We start from the raw sequence: 16,488 nt of genomic DNA, 5'->3' as shown, positions 1-16,488 counted from the left end.
TCTGGTCTTCAGCATCTGTTAGGTGCACTTATATGGGTAAAAAAAAAACCAAAATGATAAAAGCAGAACACTGAAGGGGTAAATGCAACACAAAATTGGTTGGAAATACATCTGTATCCATCAGTATTTATCTCTACAAACTAAGGAACTTTTTTTATTTTAAAAAATCAGAAGGGTAGAGTGGGTCATACATGTAGTCCCAGCTATTCGAGAGGCTAAGGGTAGAGGATCTCTTAAGCCCAGAAGTTCAGGACCAGCCTGGGCAACACAGATTTCTTCAAACAACTTTTCAACGTCTTTATTACACTAAAAATTAACAAAAGTGCTGAGCACTGGTGGTTCACACCTGTAATCCTAGCTACTCAGGAGGCTGAGATCTGAGAATCATGGTTCAAAGCCAGCCCTGGTGGGGCTGGGAAGGTGGTTCAGTGGTAGAGTGCTTGCCTTGCATGTATGAGGCCCTGGGTTCAATTCCTCAATACCACATAAGCAGAAAAAGCCGGAAGTGGCGCTGTGGCTCAAGTGGTAGAATGCTAGCCTTGAACTGAAGAGCTCAGGGACAGTTCCCAGGTCCAGAGTTCAAGCCCCACGACTGACAAAAAAAATTAACAAAAGTAGCAAAATGTTATCAAATATTCAGTTAATGTTCATATTTCCCCCATTGTCTCATAAATGGCTTTTTTCTATTATTTGATGAAATCAGAATTCAGTAAAGTGCATGGTGGAGCTTTAATACTTGTGCTTTGTGCTATACAGAGGCAAGCATGTGGGAAAAATGATTGTTTGGCCTTCAAATTTGTATTATATCAGCACATAGTAATATGGCTCTGTCACCAAAAAGTAACTCCCTTTCCCCCTTCTAGGATGCTGTTGTGAAATGTTTAACCCCTCATTGGATTCCAAACGTTCTTTATAAGCACAGTAAAGACATCTGTGGCAGTATAAAAGAAGGGAAAATTCACATTTACCCTTGACATTTTAATTTTTTAAAAAAAACAAGACATAGTCTTTCTTTAAAAAAAAAAAAAAAAAAAAAAAAAAGCTGGGGCCCTGAGCCAGTTGCTCACATCTGTAATCCTACCAACTCAGCAAGCTGAGATCTTAGATCTTAGGATCACCATTCAAAGCCAAGCCAGACAGAAAAATCTGAGAGACTACTACTCTTTTTTTTTTTTTTTTTTTGTCGATCGCGGGGCTTGAACTCTGGGCCTGGGTGCTGTCCCTCAGCTCTTCAGCTCAAGGCGAGCACTCTACCACTTGAGCTACAGCGCCACTTCCAGAGACTACTACTCTTATTTCCAATTTTTTTTTAAATGCAGGAAGTGGTGCCAGGCACCCATGGCTTCCACCTGAAATCCTAGTTACCGAGGAGGATGAGATCTGAGGATCACAGTTCAAAGCAAGAAAGTCCATGGAGACTTATCTCCAATTAACCACAAAAAGCCAGAAGTGGAGCCATGGCTCAAATGGTAGAGTGCTAGTCTTAAGAACAAAAACTCATGGACAATGCCCAGGCCCTGAGTTCAAGCCCCAGGCCCAGCAAAAGAAAAAGGAAAAGGAAAAAGAAAAAAAACTAGACTTGGGAGGTACCTCAGTAACAGAGTGTGTACTTAGCATGCATAAGGTCCTGGGTTCCAACCCCAGCACCAAATGCAAAACACAACTCTTGTGAGTGCCCACATCTGTATATGCCAGCTTCTAACACATCTAAGGGATATTTTTGCAAATGGCAGCACAGATCATATCTGTTTTATGTGATGTGTCTTCACATAAGATCAAGACCAATATAGATATGTTGGACATGCACTATTAAAAGAGAGTACTTCAGCCTAAATTAAGACCAAAATGTTGCAGCCACCTTCCCTTCTTGTAGTACTGGGGTTCAAACCCAGGACTTTGAGCCATGTATCCAGTCTTTTTGCTTTTCAATGTTTTCAGATAAGGTCTCTAGCCAACTTCCCTTGGGATGGCCTCAAACTATGATCCTCCTACCTCTGATTCTTCAGTAGCTGGGGGCAGGGAGGGCACAGTTGTGTGCCACTATGCCAGGCTTGTTTTTTAGATAGAGTCTTGCTAACTTTTGATTGATTACATTGTACTAGGAGTTTGGGAACTATTCTATTCCACTTGCCTTTTTTGAAATTTTTATTTTACTGTAAAGGCGATATACAGAGGGGTTACAGTTACATAAGTAAGGGGATGAGTACATTTCTTGTGGAACACTGTTACCTCCTTCCCTCGTTTTCTCCCACTTTCCCTCCTCCCTGACTCCTCTTCCCCACCAAGTTATATAAGTTCATTTCCAACATAGTGTCTTGTGAATATTGCTGTTGCATTGGTTCGCCCTTTTCCTTTGTGTCACCATTTTGTGATTCCCCTTCCCTTCCCCAAATCAGATAAACATATATCCAAGACACAGGGGATAAACCAAACGGGAAAAAAATGAAAGAAAAGAAAAATAACTTCACACAATACATTAAAAAAAAACACAAAAAAACCTTTGTTTCCTTATCTTGAAGTTCATTTCAATTAGCATCATTTTATATGGTCATATGTACATAACTATTGAGCTATTCCCATTTGACTTTCTAAATACATTTATTCAAGAAACCTTTAAGTATATTTACACATATTTAATATGCTATATTATATCAATATAGTATACATAAATACAATAAATGTAAAATAAATATAATGTATTGTATAATAGATAATATACATTATGTGATATAATGTATATTATATGCATATTCTATATAAAATTTAGAATATTGTATATATTCTTGCCCTCAGGAATGACAGATGTGTTTCCTCTTGTTGTCCAGTTCTGCTTGGAGTACTGTTCTGAGAAGAATTTGGAGGCTGGTTTGGGGCTCAAAGGGAAAATCCTGAGTACTGAAGCTATTGTCCTGTTGAGTTACTATCCCTGCCTAAAGGCTGGAGGGAGCTCCTCAGATAGATCAACAACACATAATCAACAAGGCAAAATGTCCAAAAGTATAGTGGATAGACAATGAAAAGAGTGATGGGGCTGTTGGGACCAGAAACATATTCTTAAAGGAGGAGTTAATTGAGCTAAACTTTAATGATGGGTAGAAAATGAAAAAAATTAACAAAAGAGGGTGTTTCTCTCCTTAGTGGGGTTTGAATTTAGGTGTAGATCCTAATACAAGATGGGTTGTGAGAGGAAAATGATGAAGATAAGCAAATAAGCTATAATATTAAGTAAGAAATGGCCAGGATATGCTTTATGTCAGGAAAACTGGAGTGAAGGTGCGGATCTGAAATAGTTTAGAGATGGGAGTCACCACAGTTTGATGGAAGATGATGAAAAATGATACAGAGAGCCAGATATGGTGGAACATGTTTGAAATTCCAGCACTTAGGCTGAGGCAAGAGGATCATGATTTGAAGCTAACTTGGGCTACATAGCAAGACTTTACCTCAAACAGACCAAAACACACAGAAAAATGATAAAAAGAAATGGAGGAGTGGCTAAAAGATATGAAATCTATTTTGGACCTATTGCCTATAAAGTGCTGGAAAGAACATTATTATCATGATTTCCAGTAGGGCTGAGAACACTCAGGATTGGTAATGAGAGGAGAACAGCTGTAAGGAAGGATCAAAGAAGACATTGCAAAGCCCTCTCAGGACAGGTGAGAAACCCCCAAAGCTAAGCTTGCTATGGGAGCAATCATGAGATGACAAGTTCAATGGCAAAGCAGAGTACTCAAGCGCTTCCAGATCACAAGTGACACACTGCTGCCACCTGGTGGCCACATGTAAAACTCATAATGAGGACATTTTAGAGCCAGCAAAGTCCTTCCCTCTTGAAAGCCTTCTAGAGTTCATTGTTCTCTCTACTTAAATTTCTTTCCATCTCTACTTCTTCTTTTGAGAGACATTTAATTTATCAATATTTTAGATATCTGGGCTAGACAGTCTGGCATTATTCAACTTTATTTTTTATTTTTGCATTTTAAATATTATCCTTAAGAAATATTCAACAAGATTGCTAGCCTTGAGCTGAAGAGCTGAGGGACAGCGCCCAGGCCCAAAGTTCAAGCTCCACTACCAACAACAAAAAAAAGAAACATTCAACATTTTTTTTGCACTGCTGAGTATGGAACCCAGAGCCTTGTACATGCTAGCAAATGCTCTATCACTAAGTTACATCCTCAGCCCCACTATTCTGTGTGTGGGGGCTGTGTGTGTGTGTGTGTGTGTGTGTGTGTGTGTGTGTGTGTGTACGGGGGCTTGAACTCAGGGCCTGGGTCCTGTCCCTTAGCTTTATTGCTTAAGGCTGGTGCTTTACCAGTTGAATCTTGCCTTCACTTCCAGCTTTTTGGTGGTTAATTGGAGATGAGTCTCACAAACATCCCTGCCCAGAATGGCTTCAAACCATGATCCTCAGATCTCAGCTTTCTGAATAGGATTACAGGAATGACCCACTGGCATCTGACACTCACTATTTTTTTTATAGTAATCGTTCTTGTTTCCTTTTAGCTTTATCATATCTATATGCATGTACAAACAGTATACTTTATCTCTCCCAGGTCTGAGCTTCATATACACAGGTGCATAGTACCATAATTCTTTTTTGAAAAGCGGGCTTTGTTGTGATACACTGTAAATAACACAAATTCATTTTTTTAATTTATGTAGTTCATTTTTTAAAATAAATTCAGAGCTGGACCACCATAATCATGATCAATTTTAGATTATTTTAATCATAGTAAAAAGAAATAGTATACCTTGTCCATATAATTGTAACCCCTCTGTACGATATTTTCACAATAAAAAAAAAAAGGAAAAAAAGAAATAATAAGCCGGGAGCTGGTAGCTCACATCTGTAATCCTAGCTACTCAGGAGGCTGAGATCTGAGGATTGAGGTTCAAAGCCAGTCTGGGCAGGAAAGTCTGTGAGACTCTTATCTCCAATTAACCACCAGAAACCAGAAGTGGCACTGTGGCTCAAGTGGCAGAGCATTCAACTTGAGCTGAAGAGCTCAGGGACAGCACCCAGGCCCAGAGTTCAAGCCCATGACTAAACAAAACAAAAGAAAAAAATAATGTACCCATTAGTAATCACCCTCTTTTCCTTCTTCTCGAAGCCCATAGCAATCACTAATGTACTTCCTGTCTCTGTGCATTTGTATCTTTGACCATTGTATGTAAACAGAATCAGACAAAATGTGCTCTTTTCTGTTTGTCCTCTCGCATTGTTATCATGGTTCATCTATGAACATGAATTGGTACTTTTTTCCTTTTGTCCATTCATCAGTGGATGGACATTTGGATTGCTTCTACTTTAGGCTATTATTATCATTAATATGAATGTTAGTACACAGTTTTGTATAGACATGTTTTCATCTCTCTTGGATATGCACTTAGGAATGGAATTGTTGACTCATATGGTGATTCTATATTTAACTTTTGAGGAAATTCTCAACTGTTTTCCAAAATGAGTGCACCATTTTACAATCCAATCCACAATATTTGAGGATTCTAACTTCTTTGCAGACACTTGTTACTGTATTTCTTTATTATAGCTATGCTAATCGCATTAAGTAGTGTTTCATTCTAGATTAAATTTGCATTTGTGTGATGTCCAATGATATGGAGCAGCCTTTCATGTATATATTGCCATTTTCATATTCTGGAGAAATGCCTACTAAGATCCTTTGCCCATTTTAAAAAGATTTATTTTGCCAGTCCTGGGACTTGAACTCAGGGTCTGGGCACTGTCCCTGAGCTTCTTTTGCTCAAAGCTAGCACTCTACCACTTGAGCCACAGTGCCACTTCCGGCCTCTCCTATTTATGTGGTACTGAGGAATTGAATCCAGGGCTTCATTCATGCTATCCAGTACTCTTCAACTAAGTCCCATTCCCAGCCCCTCAAAAGATTTTTATTAGCGTACATCAGTTGTACAAAGGGGGGGGGTTTCATTGTGACATTTCCACACATAAATACATTATATACATATATTACAGACCTACATATATACAATATACCCTGATCAAACTCCATGCATCACTGTCCCTCATTTCCCTACTCCTCTCTAAAGGCAATCTCAACAGTTTTCACTCTTCTTTCACATATTCATATAAAGTATTTCAACTTTATTCAGTATCTTCACCCTCTGAGTTGGCTATCACTTCTCCTGATGATATTTAGCTCCAAATAGAGCCTGTTTACCATGCTATAAGGGCCTGGGCATTGTCCCTGAGCTCTTTAGCTCAAGGCTAGGCACTCTACCACTTGAGCCACAGCACCACTTTCGGTTTTCTGGTGGTTCATTGGAGATAAGAGTCTTATGGACTTTCCTGCCTGGGTTGGCTTTGTACCATGATCCTCAGATCTCAGCGTCCTGAGTAGCTAGGAGTACAGGCGTGAGCCACCAGCATCCAGCTTGTTCCTGAAGGTTTGTGCTCAAGGGTAACACTCTACCACTTAAGCCCCAGCTCCACTTCTTTTGGCTTTTTGAGGTTAATTGGAGATAAGAGTCTCACAGACTTTCCTGCCCAGGGTGGCTTTGAACGTCAATGCTCAGATCTCAGCCTTTTGAGTAGTTAGGATTACAGGTGTGAGCCATTCGCACCTGGCTCTATGTCAAGTTTCATGCCTTTAGTCTCAAGACACAGAATTGACTCAAGGGAGAAAGGAAGGATAGAGGGAGGAAGAAAGAGTCTTAAATTCTGTAATTGGCTTCCTGTATCCAAGAGGTTCACTTGTTCCTTGAGCTTGTTGCGCCGTCCTCCCGGGCCCCCTCCTCTCGGGTACCCTGGTCAAACCTGAGCCAGTCGCCCGCCCCCGCACTCCACTGATTGGCTGCAGTGGCCTGTTCGTCACACTCTGCTGTCACCGTGGTCAGAAGATAAAAGCAGCCGCGGCTGCCTTGGGAACCGTGCTGCTTGGACTCGGGTACCCTTCTCTGGGTGGCCGTGCGAAGCAGCCCCTTTCCCTCCCCCTACGCCCCCGGATCGCTTAACGGCAAGAGCGGCGCGCGTCCTCCCCCCGACCCCCAAGCAGGGTTGCAGGACCAGTAGGCTGAAACCAGACTCCCAAACGTCCTCAGCCCACCAGCTGCGTGGAGGTAAAGTGGGGGGGGGGGGGGGGATTTGATTTGCTGGTGTGGGGAGAAGTGGGGGGGGGGGGGAAGCTGCCAGTCCTGGGTGACACAGGGTTTGGAGAATCGGCAATTGCGAGGTAAGGGAAGGAGCACCCGCAAAGCCTGGCAGCTTTGAGGGAGGAGGTGGGGTTCACCTGGTTGCTGCAGAGTGGGTAAGATGTGCTTGCATTGGGGGAAGGGAAGAAGAAGCCACGCAGGCGAGGAGGGAGAAGGACTCGAGTTTGCCTTGGGCTCCCCCCCTCCCCTTTTGAACCCCCTTTTGCACCTCATCACATCTTCCTGGGGAGGACTATGTGGGTGGGTGTGTCCAAGTCCTATTCCATTTCTCTAAAGCAGCCGGTCTAAGCGGAATCTGACCTCGAATTGTGTGCAACTGCTTGTAGATCTGGTAGGCAATGCTGGCACGGGATCAAATGGGGAAGGGTCGTTGGGGATCGTTTGAGGGAAGGTGGGAGAGGGAATTTTCTGCCTGGCGACTGCAGAGGCGGGGAAAGGGAGGGGGAGGAGGGAGCAGCAGGATGACGCGCGACACTACCTCCGACCCTCCATCCCCTGCCCGCCTCCCCTGTGGCGCAGTTTGGACACCTGGAGCACACCGAATCTGTGAATCCTGCGGACTGTGGTCGACCGGACCCCAGAAGCAAGCTTTCTTACGAAGAGCACAGATTTCACCAGCTGGAAATAAAGGTGCACTCATTTCTGCATCTGTAAAGGATCTGAGAATTACCACAGGGGTGGGGAGGTCACAAGGGGGTGTGGCTGAGGCCAGATGATGCAATCACTGAGATCCTCTGTGATTTCTACGCATCTGCGACTGCTGTGCTTGCTTTTGAGAGTCTCACTGTTGATTTCATACACTGTTCAAGCTAGATAGAATTCGAAGCAACAGTTGCCATTCCCTTCGAAGGACTTGGGGGCGCAGGCGGGGGGGGGGGGGGGCGTGTGGATTTGGCTGCAGAAAGCGCCCAGCGAGCCTAGAAGCCACCTGAGACGAGCAACAAGAGACTATCATTGCCCATCTCTTGCAGGATATTTTTTTAAGAGGAGGCAGGGGGGAGGGGACCCTGTAATGCAGGCTATTGAGGTGAGGAGTGAACACAGCTACAGTATGTCTCTTATTAACTGCCCCCCCCTTTTTTCTTTACAGACCCTACAGGAATAAGAGGAGGACAGAATCCCCTGCACACCTGCAAATTAGCCCCCTCCCACCCCCGCCCCATAAAAGCCCAGGAATTCTGTATTGAGATCCTGTGTCATCAGCAGGCATGGCAAGCATCCTTGCACATGTGGGTGCCAATCGGGGGCAAAATGCAGCCATGCCTCCTTGGGCCCATTCCTTGCTGAGATCCCTGGGGAGAAGTCTTGGCCCTTTGATGGCCTACATAGCAGAGAGAAACCTGAAATTGTTCTCAGGGAAGGCAGTGCCAGTCCCGGGGGAAGAAACCTTTGAAAACTGGCTGATCCAAGTCAATGGGGTCCTGCCAGATTGGAATATACCTGAGGAAGAGAAGCTCAAGCGTTTGATGAAAACGCTCAGGGGTCCTGCCCGCGAGGTCATGCGTTTGCTCCAGGCTGCCAACCCTAACCTAAGTGTGGCAGATTTTTTGCAGGCAATGAAATTGGTGTTCGGTGAGTCTGAAAGCACGGTGACGGCTCATGGTAAATTTGTGAACACGCTCCAGGCACAGGGGGAGAAAGCCTCCCTTTATGTGATCCGTTTAGAGGTGCAACTCCAAAATGCTATCCAGGCAGGCGTCCTGTGCGAGAGAGATGCCAACCAGACTCGCCTGCACCAGTTCCTGGTAGGGGCTGAGCTGAGTAGGGACCTGCACTGCAGGCTTAAGGGGCTTCTCAGGGTGTATGCAAATGAGCCAGAGCAGCTTCCTGATTTCCTGGAGCTAATCAGGATGATACGGGAGGAGGAAGATTGGGATGACACATTTATTACACCAAAGGAGCCCAAAAGATCTGAGTCAGAGGTGGAGAATGTAAGCAGCCCCGTGATATTTGAGGACAACTCCCAAATCGCCATGAGCAGTGCTGACTGCAATGTGATAGAGATAGACGATACCCAGGATGACTCAGATGAGGATGTGATCCTGGTAGAATCTGAGGACCCTCCGCTCTCATCCTTGGCTTCCCCTCCCATCCCAGACATCTATCAGGACCAAGTGCTGCTCATTGATTCCCCCAGCACTTCCGCCACTCAGTCTCCCTCCACCAGCCATGGTGATGGGCGGAGAGCCAGGAAGCGAAAACACACAAGGGGCTGTACTTCTTGTGGTGAGGAGGGTCACTCAAAAGAAACCTGTGACAATAGCAACAAGACCCAAGTTTTTGAGAATCTGATCATCACCCTACAGGAGCTGACACATAGAGAGCAGGGGCCAAGACCTGTCAAAGCCTATGGCCCCTGTGAGCTACAGTATGGTGCTGGCCCCCAGCCTTAAATGAGCCCCTGACTAGGAAATTACAAGAGGGGATGTCTAACTTGCATGAATTAATCTGAAAAGCAGTTTTCTTTTGTATGGAGAAAGGGTCTTGAATAGCAACTAGTAGAGTGAAAGAAGATGGCCTGTAATCCATCCTTGCTTTTTCTCCCCATTGCTGAAGATCCTGTTTTCTGTGTGTGCCCATTTCCTTGATTGCTTTGTTCTCTTGATGAAAATGGCATCTTTCATTGTTAAGTGTTCAACTATTAGAGAAAATTATAAAAAGGTGATGTACAAGTGATCTAGAACTCTCCACCCTTTGGTAAATGTCCTTCTAGATATTTCTCTATGCCTATGTACACAGATAGCTATATATTATAGATAAGTGATTCAATATAAGTGCTATTCTATATGCTGTATTTTTTCACCAAACGATACATGTGGTGGCCTTCTATGTCTGTAAAAAAAATACAATACATACATACATATGTATGTATATCAACATCTACCTTAATGTCTCTGTGGTATTATTTAACGTCTCTGTGATAGTATTTTAAGAAGATGTAAAGGGAAAGAAAAAATATACTGAAAAGCTATAAAGGGGCGGGGTCATAGTCTGAGGATTTTTTTTTTCAATCAGCTTCATTGCAGATGAACAAAGAAGAAGAAATGTGCTGAAATATTTCCCAAAGAGAAGAAGTCCCTTTACCACAACTGTCCTGTCCCCTTCCTCATAGAGCCAAATTATAACCTGCATTAATTGACAATACACCACTGATTACTTTCCTGTTGAAGCTAGAGGAGTGGGGTGGGGGAGGATGTCCAGTGCTATGTGCCCAACAAGAGAATCCCAGGGGTTCCACTCCTGTTCACTTTGGTGAAGGGAAGTTCTCCCCTTGGTGGATTCCTTACATTTCTGCAGCAGCTTCTGGACATTTTTTTTTAAGGTGCTTGAACTCACAGTGTGAGCACTGTCCCTGAGCTTTTTAGATTATAGCTAGTGTTCTACCACTTGAGCCACAGCTCCACTTCCAATGTATTTGGAAGTTATTGGAGATAAGGGTCTCGCAGAGTTTCCTTCCCAGGCTGGCTTCGAACCATGGTTCTCAGATCTCAGCCTCCTGAGTAGTGAGGATTACAGGCATGAGCCACTGGTGCCTTGCTTCTAGATAACATTCTGTTGACAAGGAATCTCATCTGTGGACTGACACCACCCTCTGCCCCCTCCCCGATGAGGGAAAGAGAAAAGAACAACTCTTGGGAGCTTTGGGAGCTCAGCACCAGCAGGCTCAGGTCTGCTACAGATTACAGGTAGTTCAAGGACTCCCAACTAACCCCACTGGAACCCAAGATTGCTTTCATAAGGCAGGTTGAAAAACAACCCCAGGGGCTGGGAAGGTGGCTCAGTGGTAGAGCGCTTGCCTTGCATGCATGAGGCCCTGGGTTCGATTCCTCAGCACCACATAAGCAAAAAAGAAAAAGAAGCCGGAAGTGGCACTGTGGGTCAAGTGGTAGAGTGCTAGCCTTGAGCTGAAGAGCTGAGGGACAGCACCCAGGCCCAGAGTTCAGGCCCCATGACCGGACCCACCCAAAAAAGAAAAAGAAAACCATACCCAGGTCACTTGAAAAAACATGGGAATCAGCCAGCCAGGAAGCCCCAGTCGCCATTAGAGGAGAGTGGAGGATATGTGTGGGGAAGGGACGGAAAAGGGGGCCTTTCCTAGGAACTGGCCTCACAGAAGCCCACCCTGGATCATCTACTGAACTCCATTTGAAGGATGACAAGAGAGGACAATGTGACCTTAGACCATATGGATCCTATGTTTTGTGAGCAGGACAGGGCTGAGCATTTAGGAGCAGGAAGAGAGTGAAATGTAATGGAAGAGAGTGGAAGAGTGGAAGGGGGTACAGGTAGTGTGCAAAGGAGAAGGAGACACAGAGTGAAGTGAATGGGTGAGTCTGGGGTTCTTGAGGGATTTGGTGATTCCCAGGTAATGGAGGCCCACACTGCTTAAGAGGACAGAGAATGCAGCAGCAGTGGGAGCTGGTATGCCAGCAGAGAAGCATAGAGCTGCTGTCTGGCTCAAGGAACTACAGGGACTCCCATGCAAATTGTCAGGGGCAGGAAGCCTTGTAAGAATCAGGACCAAGGGATTCATGCAAAACCCTGGGCTGGATTGTACAAGGATTGGCATAGGTTGGTGGGGGCAGGACGGGGGCTCCCGAGAAGGCCCTTAAGGTCCTAATTATGCTAGCAATGGATGGCCCACTAAGTGGAGACAAAGGGAGTCCAGGCTGAAGTCCTGAGGGAGAGGTGGTGACCAAGTGCTTCAAGAAGCTCTCCCTGAGTTGAAGTGCTTCTCTGCAGAAAAACCCTTTTAGCTCCTCTTGGGCCTTTTGCTCCTACTCCTTTCATGACTGAACTTTTATTTTTTTCCTTGTCAGTTGAACTCACAGCCTCAGTGCTGTCCCTGAGTTTTCACTCAAAGCTAGCTCTCTACCACTTTGAGCCACAGCTCCATTTCCAGCTTTCTGGGGATTAATTGGAGACTTGAGTATCATGGGATTTCCTGCCTGGGCTTCGAACCACAGTCCTCGATCTCAGCCTCCTGAGTGGCTAGGATCACAGGTGTGAGCCACCACTGCTAATGACTCTACAATTTGACCTTACAATCACCACCAGTCCCCTCACCCCGTGCTCCCTGGAGCCCGCACTTGTCCTTTGGTGACAGTGGTGGAGGCACAGAGCTCTTTCCTCAGCTTCCATGTCTCCACCACTTCCAACCCCACCACTTGATGATTGTTTTAAGCCTCAGCCTCTAGAAAGAAACCAGAAGCCGGGATCCAGTGGCTCACATTGGTAATCTTAGCTACTCAAGAGGCAGAGATCTGAGGATCATGGTTCAAGGCTAGCCAGGGCAGAAAAGTCTGTGAGACTCTTATCTCCAATTAAAAAAAAAAAAAACAAACACCAAACTACCAGAAAGAAAAACTCAACAACAGAAGTGTCACTGTGGCTCAAAAGTGGTAGAGCGCTAGCCTGAAGCAAAAGAAGTTCAGGGCCAGTGCCTAGGCCCTGAATTCAAGCTCCAGGATGCCTCTCCCTCCCCCCTCCCCGTCCCCAACAAAGAAATATCTTCTGCCTCTGTGTAGTTGACAACTGGGTAAACTCTACAAGAGGACCACTCCTAGCATCCCTTCATGGCACCTCTGAGCCCAGGGCAGCCCCCTATTGTATTCCCAGAGTGGAGCAGCTCACCTCAGATCTCCAGAGCCACAGGAATCCCCAACATCCCTTAGCTTGCACAGGTTTTGTCTCTTAATTTCGACCTACCCTGACTAAAGCTTCTCTTGGCATGCACGTGTGTGTGTGTGTGTGTGTGTGTGTGTGTGTGTGTGTGTGTGTGTGTGTGTGTGTGTGTGTGTGTATCTCCCCACCTAGTCCTTTTTTTCTGGTCCTGGAGCTTGAACTCAGGGCCTGGGCACTGTCCCTGTGCCTCTTTGTGCTTAAGGCTAGCACTCTAACACTTGAGAGCCACAGCGCCTCTGGATTTGTCTGAGTACTTTATTGCAGATAAGAGTCTCATAGACTTCCCTGGCCAGGCTGGCTTTGAACTGTGATCCTCAGAGCTCAGCTCCTGAGTAGCTAGGATTACAAGTGCCAGGCTTCCATTTTTTAAAACAATGGTCACTTTTTCTCATTTTTACTCTATAAATACTTGTTGAATGGTTTGCCCAAAGATACAGATTGATGCTGCCATCATTTCTCTCTGGCACCACGCAGATTAGGAACATGAAAGGAGAAAGAAAGAAATCGGTTTTATGCATTACTACCAATTTCTTCCTCACTAAAGTTAGCTGCAGTGGAGATCTCTGTAGAGATTCCAGCTTGTAAAACCTGTTTTATGGTCCATCCCCTTCTTTCCTCTTCCTAGCTTCTTCCCTGTTTGTATACACTTGAAACAGACAACAATTTTAGCCTGCTGTAAACCAGCATTTCTTTTTTTAAAAAACTTCATTTTGTGAGATACTGGCTTTGCCATCATGCAAGAAATATGTATTTGCTCTAATTGGATACCTAAAGTATTCAGGAGAGACTAATGGGCTTTGCCAAAAGGAGGCTATTAGAGACTTTTATGTCTAGATCCCTCATTTCAAGCTATGGGCTTATTTTCTTCCTCCTACCTACATTCCCATTGGTTGCTAAGGGATGAAAATGGCTCTTTGTCTTGTTAGAAGAAGCTGGCCTCTGGGCACCCTTTTGTGTTATTTTCCTCCTGCCTGGCATCTTTTCTCTTGGTTTCCATGACACCCTCCTTTGATGGCTCCCCCTCCTTGGCCTTTTTAGTAGCCACTTCTCAGTCTCTTTGCTCAATTTTCTTCCTCTTCTTGATCTCTGTACCATTATTTCCCGTACTTTTTTTTTTCGTTTTTGTGCTGATTGTGGATAGTATCCTTGATTTCTTTTTTTTTTTTCTCTCAAAGCTAGCACTCCATCACTTGAGCTACAGCTCCACCTCTGGATTTCTGGTGGTTTATTGGAGATAAGAGTCTCATGGACTTTCCTGCCCAGGCTGCCTTTGAACCTCTCAGCCTCCTGAGAAGCTAGGATTACAGACATGAGTCACCAAGACCCTGCTTACTCTAGACCTATTTTTGGGGAGGGGTGAGGGGAAAGTTAACAGAGAAAAAACTGGGAACAAAAATCACAAGTATTGATTGCTGAATAAATCAGGTTTTGTGTATACAGTGGAATGCTACTGTATGTGTACATGTGTGGGCATGATGTCATATCCTTGCTGGAAAAATAATGTATGTTCTCTGTGGACCAGGGCTTAGAAGAGTACCACTTCATCATACCCTCTGTATTACCTTTTTTCTTGGGGGAGGGGGGTGTTGGTGGTGTGACTTGAACTCAGGGCCTAGGCACTGTCACTGAGCTTCTTTGTGCCCAAGGCTAGTGCTCTACCACTTGAGCTACAGCATCACTTCCGGTATTCTGATGGTTAATTGGAGATAAGAGTCTCACAGACTTTCCTACCTGGGCTGGCTTTGAACCAAGATCCTCAGAGCTCAGCCTCCTGAGTAGCTAGGATTACAGGCGGGAGCCACCACTGCCAGACTTCTGTATTTGTTGTTGTTGTTTAATTTTATTTTATTGTAAAGATGCTGTACAGAGGGGATACAGTTACATGAGTAAGGTAATGAGTACGTTTCTTGTCCAGCATTGTTACCCCCTCCTTTGTTGTTCTCCCACTATCCCTTCCCTCTCCCACATCGCTCACTCATGCCCCCCCCCCGAAGTTGTAAAGTTCATTTCCAATATAGTGTCTTGTGGATATCATTATTGCAATGGGTCATCCTGTGTCCTTGTTTCAGAATTTCGTTATTCTCCATCCCCTCCTCAAATTAGACAAATGTGTTATCTTTGATGGTCCAACCTGCTGACCCCTCCTTCACCTGCCAGATAAAGATTGCCCAGATTCAAGTCTCAGCTCACCTGGCATCCCTTGGGGCAGCCTTCCGTGACTTCACCACAGCTTGTTTCCTATATACTAGGTACTGCTTCCCATGTTGTTCTATCAGATTGTATAATGAACAGCTTTCCCTGCTAGGCTTACAGTCCTGTGTCCAGCACAACATGGTTGTCCAAACACAGTCACAGGTTGGCATCTGCTATTCCTCCAGAGAGTGGTATGGATTCTTCACAGTGTTTCTGAATTTGCTTAGAAGTTGCCTTTTCAATGAAGCCATTTAAAACTGCACAGCTGGCCACCCAGCCTTCTCCTTCCTCCTATTCTCTGCTTTCCCATGACACGGCTGTCTTCTGCCATACATCGCTACATCATTTACTGGCTTATTATAGAATTCATGTGGACCTGGCACCGTTTCTCTATTAGCTTCTCAACCATCATCATCTGGAATGAAACAGACCAGGGTAGCATTAAAAAGAGCTCTGGAACCAGATGCTTGTGGCTCTTGCCTATAATCCTAGCTACTCAGGAGGCTGAGATCAGAGGATTGCCATTCAAAGCCAGTCTGGGCAAGAAAGTATGTGAGACTCTTATTTCCAATTAACCACCCAAAAGCCAGGAGTGGAGCTGTGGCTCAAAGTGGAAGAGTGCTAGCTTTGAGTGAAAAAGCTCAGGGACAGTGCCTAGGCCCTGAGTTCAAGCCCCATGACTCTCTCTCTCTCTCTCTCTCTCTCTCTCTCTCTCTCTCTCTCTCTCTCTCTCACACACACACACACACACACACACACACACACACACACACACACACACAAGAGCTCTGGTAAAGCATGGTCAATAGTATGTATCACACAACAGATACAAGGAATCTTACATTCACTAAGGTGTGATATACTGCCCTGGATCTCAAACACCAGAAACAGTGCAAACGAAGGGCCACAAATATGGTTTACTGAATAAATTTGGATCCATACAGGCAATGGGATTCTGTACACTTAAAAGTGTGAATGTAGGCTGGACCTGGTAGCTCATGTCTTTAATACTAGCTACTTGAGACCTGAGGTTTGAGGTTTGAAGCTAGCCTGGGTAGGAAAGTCTGTGAAACTTTTATCTCCAATTAACCACCCAAATGCCAGAAGTGGAGCTGTGACTCAAATGGTACAGTGTTAGCTTTGAGCAAAAAAAACAGCTGAGGGACAATGCCCAGGATCTGAGTTCAAGTCCCAGAACCCAGGAATTGACATTCTCTCTACTTCTCCCTCTCTTTTTCCCTCTCCCCCCCCCCCACCAAGGGGGGTGAGTCTTTCAAGGTAGTGAGTCTTTCAATGTGTGGATACTGAGATTGGGTATGGGTCATGGTATCAACACTCTAGGCTTGGATATTAGCAAAGGGGAAATATTCAGGTTGTTGGAGGATGCAAGTTGTGGATGCTTCTCATTGATGGGAT

General features: G+C 44.9%; 1 protein-coding gene across 1 annotated transcript; it reads left to right on the top strand.

The window, feature by feature from the left end:
* Positions 1–7,652: 7,652 nt before the first annotated feature.
* Zcchc12 (zinc finger CCHC-type containing 12) lies at positions 7,653–10,170 on the top strand. Its single transcript, XM_042702516.1, has 2 exons — positions 7,653–7,824; positions 8,285–10,170. Exon 2 carries the CDS (start codon positions 8,403–8,405, stop codon positions 9,585–9,587), a length of 1,185 nt encoding a protein of 394 aa, XP_042558450.1. The 5' UTR covers positions 7,653–7,824; positions 8,285–8,402; the 3' UTR covers positions 9,588–10,170.
* Positions 10,171–16,488: the final 6,318 nt, after the last annotated feature.

This window comes from Dipodomys spectabilis, unplaced genomic scaffold (genome assembly GCF_019054845.1).
Source record: "Dipodomys spectabilis isolate Male_0828 unplaced genomic scaffold, ASM1905484v1 ptg000325l, whole genome shotgun sequence".
Classification (NCBI taxonomy): Eukaryota; Metazoa; Chordata; class Mammalia; order Rodentia; family Heteromyidae; genus Dipodomys; species Dipodomys spectabilis.
Note: the sequence above shows the minus strand (reverse complement) of the source record. Positions and strands in the feature narration are given on the sequence as shown.